Source organism: Porites lutea, chromosome 5 (genome assembly GCF_958299795.1).
Source record: "Porites lutea chromosome 5, jaPorLute2.1, whole genome shotgun sequence".
NCBI classification, from domain to species: Eukaryota; Metazoa; Cnidaria; class Anthozoa; order Scleractinia; family Poritidae; genus Porites; species Porites lutea.
The window spans coordinates 18,406,517-18,417,185 of NC_133205.1; the positions used below are offsets into that span (position 1 = coordinate 18,406,517).

The following is a 10,669-nucleotide window of genomic DNA, read 5'->3' on the forward strand; positions in this document are numbered from 1 at the left end:
GACCAGTTGGGGAAAATCCGTCAAAACCACAGAAAAGCGCGCCTTAAATTAGTAAAATTGCCAAGTTTGAAAGTGATACGTCTCAAGCGTGCGAAGATAGAGCTCTGCAAAGATGCAAAAATTTACAGACGTTTGCGCCCCACCACACAACCTCCAGAAAAATTTCGCCATTTTGAGGAGCTATATGTTAGTTTTAAAGGCGCTTTTTCCAGCAGAGTTGACGAATTTTTCCTACCTTGTCCATGTCAAAAGTTGAAAAAACAAAAAAAAAAAAAAAAAAAAACGTGGAAAGGTCTATTGATCTCTCTCATATACAAGGGATAGTAATTCATTCCGTGGATACACTATCCAACATTTGAACAAACAAGGCCAGACTGTCAAATCACGACACCATTTCTTTAGAATGGTTGTTATAGTTAATACAGAGCAATAGTTATAAAGCCAACCAGACTTCTTTGTTATATGTCATTCTTCGCTTTTTTAGGCGTGACTGTGCACAACGTACAATAGCATTTCTATTGTTTTGAACTTACTGAGCAATAGATACATCGCATTAATTTCGGCTTTCGCAACCAGTCTCCTTTACTAACTATGGTCCTATAGACTATCAAACCCATATTTTAAAGTGGAGTTACAGTAGCTAGGCAAAGTATAATGACGTTTATCTCTTGATTACAGTAAATATTACTTGAAATTACCGGGGTATCAGCTTAATAAGGTTTGTCTGTAAGAAAATTTGACTGTGCGAAAATCAGCGACTGGCAAACCAGTTGAAGTTTAAAATAGTTTAAAGAGGCCGTGTCACGGCTGTTTAATTCATTTTGCTTAATATTGCCAAGTACACGTTCTTATTGTATTTGCCGTGTTATTTATACCGTCTTTTAACGTGTTGATCTAGCCCCAGTTGTTCAAAAGGTGGATAGCGTTATCCAACAGATAAATCTCTATCCACTAGATAGCGCAATTGGTTTTCCTAATACTTATCCACTGGATAGTGACTTATTGGTTGGATAGCGCTATCTTGCTTTTGAATAACCGGGGCCTGTTTTTTTTTGTTTGTTTTTTTTTAATTTGGTTGCAGTTCCTACTACCTGAATTTTGATAAATTTCGTGAAACATGTACAGCCTTTTTAAACCAGGCATTGACATCAGAGGCATATAACCAGAAGGATATATGCTGCTGTTTACACATATAGCCAGTCTACCACCTGGTACAGTGGTTTACGATTGGCCGGGTGCATTATTCAGAATAGAGCCGAAACTTGTAAGAGCTCAAACATACCCTGATGGAACTTTCCTGGTGTGGAAAGAGACTATCCCTAGAATACTGGATATACCTTCATGTAAGTATCCCTTAGGTAATAAAATCCCTCATATCGAGGAACAAAGCGACATTTATATAAAACTAATTACTGCGCGACAAAAAAAATTTCATTCCATTGCAAGCACTTTCCTACAAGGAATATATGTATATTTTTTTTTGGCTGGGCAATCTACTATTTTCTGGGTGTCCTGAGCAGCGTTTAGCTACAATTCAGGTATCAGGCCTTTCCTCAAAGGTCAGGGGAGGGGAGATTTGAAAAAAAAAATAAAAGGGGGAGAGAAAGAGAGGGGGTGGTTAGTGTATCCGTCCCTTCACGCTCTCCTCCGTTTCGCTTCACTCCTCCCCTAGTTCCCCAGAAGCACCTGTTGCTCATGCCACTAGCGGATAGAGTTGCCCGTGGTAATTTATTATAATTTCCAATATGGAATTGATACCACAGAGGAACTGTCATGTTCTAATGACGTCTAATTGAAAGGTGTGGATATTGTGCTCTGAAACACTTAATAGGCTCTTTGCAGCTAGCCATTCACGTGGTACAAAACCGCCACGCTGGAGAGCAAAAGTCGCACTGGGACAGGACAAACAAAAGACATATTCCATAATTTTAAATGGTAATTTCCTTTGTTTGTCTTGTCCCAGTGCGACTTTTGCTCTCGAACAGGAGGGTTTTGTACCACGTGAATGGCTAGCTGCAAAGGGCCTATTAGGCCTTGTTCACACCAGTGCGACGCATGTGCAAACGCAAGTGCAAATGCACATGCAAACGAGGTTCACACGTCGTGCCATACGCAGGTACGTCAGCCCAGGTCTTAACCACTGAGCCGTGTTAGCATGGAACCGATGAAACCTGTCTTTTCGCACTTTACGTTTCCTTTGCCTCCGTTCGCGGTTTGAAATCCGAACGTAAGCACAAATGCAAGTGCAAGGAAATAGAAATTTTTAAATTTCGTGCGTCGTTTGCCTTAGCATTATGGTGTGTTCAAACGTGTACTGTATTTCTTTGCCTTGTGCCGGTTTGCATTTACATGTGCGTCGCACGTTTAACACATTTTTTTCTTATTTTGAACAACTTTTTATCAAATTTAAGGAATTTACTTGCACAATCTCCATAGGCCTAGTCATAAAATGACTATAGAAAAGGTTTCCATATTTTTCTTTTTGTTGTATTATATTACTGATTTAAAACGTAATGTTTTTAGCGCGCGTGTGGTTCTCAATACAGACCGCCAACTCGTCCCAAATCTTTATACTCATCTTTGGAATATCTGCTTGGATATTCCTCAAATACAGTGGAAAATTGATCCACTCTAGAACACCGGCTGCATGTTTCATTTTTGGGCTCTTGGAATTCTTTATATGACAGCTTTCTTTCGCTCTCACTGTCATCGTTCGCACGGTGTCTGTTATCAAAGCCTATGCTATACTTGTTGTCATATCTGTAGTCTTGGTAACTGGGTGAAGTACTTGCAGCCACGTGACTCCTTCCGTCATGCTTGGTATCCAGGAGTCTTGATGACGAGTTATATGACTTACCAGGTATCTTCTCGTCTCTGCACAAGCCGCCTATGAGGTCTTGAAGAGCTGATTTCTGATGTTGAAGTTGTTCATTCTGCAGGTGAGAGACTTTCTGCCCTTCCTCGAGGGCTTGTAGACTCTTTTTTAAGCTGTTATTCCTGGAGTGTAACTCCTGGACTATTTGTTCGGAGATTCCAGTCATACTCGTCACATCCTGCATCTATGCAAGCAAAACCAAATTTTAAATAATTCACAATTCTTACTTGGCTTCGAGGGTGATGAGTGAAGACAAAAGAAAGGGCGTCGAGATGCAGGGTTTCATATCGGAGAAACCCTCGGAGCCAAGTTTGAATTTTGTTTAATTCATAAATTGGTGAATTAGCACAAATGACCGAAGCACAACGTGCGCTTCAGAAAACTGGGTACTAAAAAGCTTTAAAAATTAAGCAAAGGAGTGATATATTGATAAACCTTGCCGAGATTCGCGATTTCTTTTTCTTTCTTTTTTCTTTTTTAATCTAAAAATATCGACCAATCTTTTTTTATGAGTACAAGTGAATTTTGAAAGTGTCATCGAAACTTGGCGGTGTTTATTTCTGTTAATTCCTGCTAGGTTTATCAATACAAACTCCATGGTTCAATGGTCAAAACCCAGATTTCCGACTTGCATAATGCTAGTCTGCCCAGCAAGCTTTCCGGATATCCACCACATCCGCATCTCCTGTTGTGCCTTTCGCCCGCGCCGTGACTCTTGCCGATATACCCCAAATGGAAAGTTTGCTCGTGGGCCAATCGGAGAAGCAACTCACGTTTGGGTCACCCGTGAAATAAGGGTTTTATGAAAGGCCATCATCTTAAGGATATATATTTCTGAGCATGTTAGGTTTTCAAAATCACTTAATATAACTCCTTCACTGACTTCCAGCATTTCAAAAGAAATGTGATTTGGGTGTGACTTAAAGACTTATTCGCGTCTCCGCTCGGTTGCTCGTGCATTTTTGCGTACCTCATGAGTGTAAACTGTGCGAAAAGTATGGAGAGTTGACGAGTTTAATCTATGAGCTGCGCATTCCTGTGTACCGTTTATAGTAGTTCGATGGGACGTTAAAAGCGTTTATCTTAATTTCTTCAACATGTTCTGTATGCGGTATCACTAGTAGGGAACACAGTTTTATCAACAAAAGGAAACCAAGCCTCTATTATTCATTGAAAAAAGACTTCCATCAATGACGAATCTTAATTTGATTGTCAGAATTTGTCGATTTTCACAAAGCGACAAGAAAGGACCTTTACACGGGCCTTTTAATTGCAACTTATTGTTAAGTAAGAGAAAAATAAAATCTCTTGTTTTTAGTTTATGAAAAAGCGGAAGCTAGACCATCACTTCACCAAAATTTCTGCTTTTGTTTCTTTACTAAAACAAACCGGTTTACAAACTGCAACTTTACAAACCTTTTACGAGTAAAAATTGTTTTCTCATGTTAGAAGCTAGTAACTAAGGACAACGTGTTCTAGATTGAAACAATTTTTTTTCTGGGATTCTCTGTTTCAGGTGGTTTACTGAGGAGAAGCCCCTGCAGCAATATAAATCAACGAATGAATCGAGGATGAAGGTATGATTTATAATGATTTCTTTAACTTCTCACTTTTAAGATTTATAGCGTATTCAAAGGTAGCATACTTAACAATCGAGCGAAACCAAGCATTAAGCGAGCGAGGAGTGCCAGACACGAGACACGCGCGACGGGGAATGACCCTTCCCCTCTAAATACAGCAACCCATTATAAATCATGGCTTGACTGCTTGCAATTCCACAATTGGTCTCGGCTTCTTTTAAACGTGCACCAATTTCAGAACATTTTAGGAGGAGCCACCCCCAATGTGAGCGGGATGTATTCGTATCAGGGAATTAACATAAAAAAATATACTTATTGCACTCTGTATTACACTTGCAATAAAGAATATCATATGGTAAGAAACCCCAGTCTTTTTACCATCGATGATTAAAACTTGATGGAGATCTAATGTTGCATTTCTCACCATGCACTTACCTTTTCATTTAAACGTTTGACGTATTCACTCATGGCTTCTCGTGCTATTTGTAGCTTCATCTCCAATTCTTTCTTCTCGACTTCCAGCTGGGTGGCACGTGCTTCGGCCTCATTGGTTGATCTATAATACACGTGACCAAACCTTCTGTCTCCACACTGGGTTTTCACAATATCACCAATGGTGAGAATTTCTTTTTCGATCCTCCTCAACGTAGCAGAGTCCAGGTTTTCTTGAGTTCCCGAAAGCTCTCGACCAGTCCTTCTGAGTCTTTTCTCCATTTCCTCTATATTGTAAAAAGTTTTGCTCTCGTGGGAAGGTAACTTGGTTTCGAGAGAGGCAGCCTGGAATCAATGAAAAGTGGATAAATTTTGTGACAGTTAGCTTTCACATTACGCTAAAGGCCGACTATCGGAAATACTCATTTACCGTGCTGCTAATAGAAGTCATAGACTGGCCAAATGACGGACTAAAAACACCTCCTTTCAAAAATGTCCTATTCTGCGACTACAAAGTTGAAATGGAAGGGTCTTTATATGGCAATTCTTTCTATTAACTGATTGTAGATGCATATAAGGTGGTTTCAACCTTGTTTGCAATCCTTCAGTGTGATATTTCAACTGAAACCTTTTCAATGAATTGATAGCATTCTTAGGAGTCTTTTTTTGTTCCTCCTATAACATGTGAGTGTTAGTAGCATTTAAGTTTTTCCTTTAGATGGGATATCATTGGCAAAAACACACCAAAACAAAACAAACCAAAGAAGCAAAAACGAAAAATCTCACTTTTTCTTTCTCAGATTTTAGTTTTTCCAGAAGACGAGTAAGCTGATTTTGAAGCTCTGATGTTCTTTCTTTAAGGGATGAATTCTCTGTTACCAACTGTTTGAGTCTTTCAGTTTCACCATTCTTCTCTTGTGACCTTTCTACAGGCTGAAAAAGGAAAAAAAGCGGAAAAACTGATTAGCCACGTATAACGCCACATATCTGTAACGAAAAACCTGATGCATCTAAAACTTTTAGGAACGAGAGTCGAAGCTTTTTACCCAGCTGTTACAAAGTTCTGAGGCCCGCTTTTCCTGCAGGTCATTGATCTTCACTTTCAAGTCTTTGACGACTTGAAGAAGTTGATCCTTCTCCCGCAAAGTAGCTTCGTATTTAGCCTGCGACATAAATGGTTATAAGAAAAACTGGTGAAAAAGAAAAATATATAACAAAAGGTTAAAAAAAAAAAAAAAACAGCAACACAAGCACAAGAAGGAGGTGGGGGGAAGGGGGCGTAGCAAAGAATTTTTTTAACGAAGGGAGGGTGTCCAGGGTTCTTAGTAGTTTGTCATGTCGACATTCAGATGAGGACTTTTCCGGTAGGAAGTGAGCGTGTTTAGATGATTCACTGGGCTAGAATGTCCGAACTCGTTCTCTTTTGGCCCATACAAGTACCGCACAAGAAATTAATTGATAAAAAATTTCCAACAAAGGGAACTTTCCAGTAAAAATTTGAATACAGACGGTCGAAAGTGCGTCATTATTCAACCACAGTGAATTTTGGGATTCAGTTTGCGTGAATTTGGTTCATCAAATTTCTAGCGTGTTTGCCGGTTTCACAAAGGAGGTCGAGCGCTCCATGGCCCCCCTTAGATCCTGTGAAGATAAAGACTTAATGGTTTGTTTTTTGGAGCCTTAACATGGCGCATTTTCAAAGTATTTTCACTCAACGCAGATTATATGGATCCTTTTAATTGAATTCGATATCTGATGACAGAATAAAGATCTGTCTCATTGTGCCATCTGAAAGATGTGCCTCCCTGGGCATGAAGAATTCCTAACGCTTTCTCATCAAAATTATTTTTACCTTTTGTAACTACTTGTGCAAACCAGGAATGGTCTCTTGTAAAACTCACCTTATAATAAGAATCTTGTGAACCATTTGTAGACACAGAATCGTCGCGTAGTTTGTCCTAAAATGAAAAAGGCTGTAAGTTATTTGCCTTACACAGTCATGCCGTTTCTGGTAATTACAGCTGCAAAAACGCCGGAAATTGAGAAAAAGTACCTTTTAGGTGCAACTCTTATTATACTTCATTTATTGTTTGAATTGTGTTCAGATGAAGCCTCGCATTTCATTTCATCTATCTTAAAGGCTCCTCTATTCTACCCTCAGAAAAGGCCCTCACTCCGGTCAATCACACTTCAGAATGTCATTTATGCATCCTCCCATCTTACATGGTGCTTACAGCGGATAACATTGAAACGCTTCTCTCCCCTCCCATTTTCTAAAGGGAAAGGGCTTTTCTTTTAGAAATTTGACTCTCGGACGTACACGCAAATTCATACCCCCACCGTGGTATAAGGGGGGGTGTATGGAGCCCCTCTCTTGAGTTTTTGATACGTTGCAGTATTTTGAAACGATTTTACCCTTCGTGGAAAGCTTTTGATCTTCTTAAAAAGATGAGGTTTATTTTAGGGGTGGTTGCGCTGCTGGGGGCCTGTGACGTCACCAACAATGGTGGCCATCTTGGATTCTACCAAGAATTAGAAATCAGGTTAAAAGTGAGAGAAATGGTAATTTTTTGTTTTACATGACAAATAACACATAAATAAGCACTTTGCATAATTTTAGCCACAAGATTTACTTTGATTGTTGAAAAAAGTTGAAGAAACTTATATTTTCACCCAAAATTGTCTTGATCACCACCTGCTACTTATGACGTCATAAGTAACCATAGCAACTGATCATCACGAAACGTGTCTTAAAATGTGCGCGAGGGATGAACGAACAGCTACTGAAAACGTCAGGCACTGATGTTTTATCCTCTAGGAAAAAAACTCAGAAATATTTTATGGGGGGGGGGGTGGCATCAACCCCCCCCCCTCCTCCACTTGTATGTCCGAGGGTTAAGTGATATTTATCTTTACCTCCTGTCGACTCGATGAATTCCATTCATCTTGTAAATCATTTTTCTTTCTTTTCTCCTTGCTCTGTTTCTCGGTGTCTGTAATGCTCACGTCATATTCTTTTGCTCTCTTATCAGCTCTTACTGCATGTACCTCCAATCCTTTTAGTCTCCCCTCCATTTCCCTGGTCTCTGTGTGAGCCAATGTTTCTCCGTCGTGACGAGTGTGTAATTTTAACCCTGACCCATCATATTGGATATCTGCTTTTACTTCGCTGGCCTTTTTTTCTGTCATTTTTTTAATCTCCTGAGTTAAATGCTGTATTTTGAGATCTTTTTCTTCGTTCTCTTTTAGAAGCCTTTCCATTTCGGCCTTTGCCTCCTTCTTATATTTTTTACGCAGTTCTATGTTCTCTTCCAAAGCTGCCATCTTCGCTTTCAAACCTTCGTTCTCGCTTTTTAACGCTCTCAATTCGGCTATCAGTTCACGTTCTTCTGAAACTGCCCGGGGAAGTGAACTGGCTCCCGACCCTAATTGATAGTTAACTTCAGTCTCAGGCTTTTGTTCAGAGGGCTGGGTTTTTGGGAGCCCTGTCTTCTCGTGGTAATCAAATGTGATGTGATATTGCGACTTTCCAGTGAGATATTCCTTTAGGAAACCATTTGAGGAAGAATCACCAAGACTGTATTGACCGCATGGTTCCCGTTGCTGTTGCGGGGACGGTGATCCCTTATATGGATGACCAAAATCAGTAGACAGTTTGTAGGGTGAAACAAAATCTTTTGCTCCACTTGTTGATTCAAGTGGATGGTCACCAAAAGGCTCTTCATCCAATGTACCGACATCTAGGTTTTGACGCTGTTTTTCGCTATATAATGTTCCGTGCGCGAGACCAATCTCTACACTGCCAGATGGTACCGCCCATTGGCTAACACTGCTCGGTTTGGTTTTTCTATCGTGCTGGCCATGACCACTTGCCCGATAGCCACCTAGGGAATACATCACTGATTCATTCTCAGGCCTGTACAGCTGTTCTCTCTCTGGATAGGACTTTTCATCAGCTTGAAGTTTTTCCCTTGTAATTCTTATTTCTTCTTGCTCTGCCTTGATTTTCTCTTTCTCTTTATCGTTCTCCTCCTTTATTTGTCGTCTTTCGGATTGTAAGGTTTCATCAAGCTTCTGTTTTTCTTTTTCATAACTCTTGTCCAGTTCTAACTTGTGCTCTGATAAGAGTCTCTCAAAATCATCTCTCAGCTTTCCTTCCATCCCTTCGCTTCCTCTTAGCTTCAATTTTTCTTCCATCGATTTAAGTTGCATATTTTCTCGGTTTTTGTCATCTACTTCTCGTCGAAGAGCATCGATGTCATTCCTAAGCCGTTCATTTTCTTTCTTGTTAAAGGAATCTTCGTTGGCATATATCTCTTTCTGTTGCTCCAACTCTTTTTCCTTATCGTGTCTCAGCTGGCTCTCTTCCTTTAGCTTAGCGTCAATTTCTCTTATATTATCCTGCCTTTGTTTTTCCATTCGCATTCTTTCTTCTGCTAAATTTGCCTCAAATTCTGCCTTGAGTTTTTGCAGACTTGTTTCAGCTTCGGTCAACTTAAGGGTGTAGCAATTTTCAAGCTCTAATTTTTCACGGTAAAAACGTGCTTCCAATTCGGATCTTTCTTGGACTGCTTCTTTCTTTTCATGAGCGACTTCTTTCCTGACCATCGCCTGATATTCAGCTTCGAGATTTTCCTTAAACTCAATTTTCTCTTTTGAGAGTTTCTCATCCATATTCTTTTTTTCGATTTCAATATTTTCCCTTAGGTCTTTCAACTGCTCTTTGTAATACACCTCCAGCTGTTGTCTCTCCTCGTTGAACGTATGCGCCAGTTTGGCGACCTCTTTTGCAAACGTATTCTGCATTTCCATTTTCTCTATTGAAACATTATGCTCAAGCTCTATCTTTTCCGCTCGTGTTGTTTCCTCGTACTCTAGCTGTTTACTTCTAAATACTCGCAAACGTTCCTCCATTTTGTTCTTGAAATACATCTCCACAGCAATTCTCTCTCTTTCAAAAATATGCATCAACTCCTCCTTTAAGGCCTCGTCGTCATTTTCGCTCAGATCTAGTTGAAACTCCTCGTATGTTTGGGAAGAATGTCCTGCTACATTATTGTAACCCACAGAAGAGACAAGTGCAGATTCGGGGTAGCTTTCAGACCCATTGCTTCCTTGGCTCAAGTTGTCGTTCTCTAGGAAACCATTGTCTTTGTCACCAGACATAACATCAACCTCTTCAAAGTCCTGTTCCTCAAATTCATTCATATCACTTGCAATATTTGATTGTTCGCACTTGGTGACATTGGTAATCTCCTGTTCTATTGTTTTGAGCGAATGCCCTGAGTTGTCCTTGCTTTGATTTTCTTCAATTCTAATGTAATCATTTTTACAGATAGATGTTCTATCGTTGCTATTATTGACAGACATAAAAGTGGAGTAGCTAGTCAGCTCATGTCCAGTGGATATGTGTTCCTGTTCTGCAAAACCGCTGTCTTTACTACCCTGTAAGTCACCTTCAATAATACCCCCTTGTTTGCAGGTTCCTCTTCTAAGATTGCTCCTATCTTCAGTTCTTGATGAGGGATTCATCATTTTTCTGCCATATTTTCTCTGATGACTGCTCGATTTAGTTGTGACCTTGCTTCTTCTATTTGAAATCATAATGTACAGCTGCTAAAACATATCAGGATGAAGTAAACTAGTCTCCTTAAACGAACGGGTTTTGTCCTGCTGTGTGGATAGTCAAGGCTGGAAAACACAAAGCCAACTGAAATGCATAAGCACTCGGAGATTGAATACAGAGTAGGCTAAGATTCAGAATGGTAATGTTAGATTAATT

General features: G+C 39.8%; 1 protein-coding gene across 1 annotated transcript; it reads right to left on the bottom strand.

The window, feature by feature from the left end:
- Window positions 1-2,537: 2,537 nt before the first annotated feature.
- On the bottom strand, window positions 2,538-10,491 carry LOC140938022 (uncharacterized). Its single transcript, XM_073387571.1, has 6 exons — window positions 7,804-10,491; window positions 6,789-6,845; window positions 5,934-6,050; window positions 5,674-5,820; window positions 4,891-5,232; window positions 2,538-3,059 (listed from the first exon to the last, which is right to left on the bottom strand). The coding sequence occupies exons 1-6, from the start codon at window positions 10,489-10,491 to the stop codon at window positions 2,538-2,540; spliced, it is 3,873 nt and encodes a 1,290-aa protein (XP_073243672.1).
- Window positions 10,492-10,669: the final 178 nt, after the last annotated feature.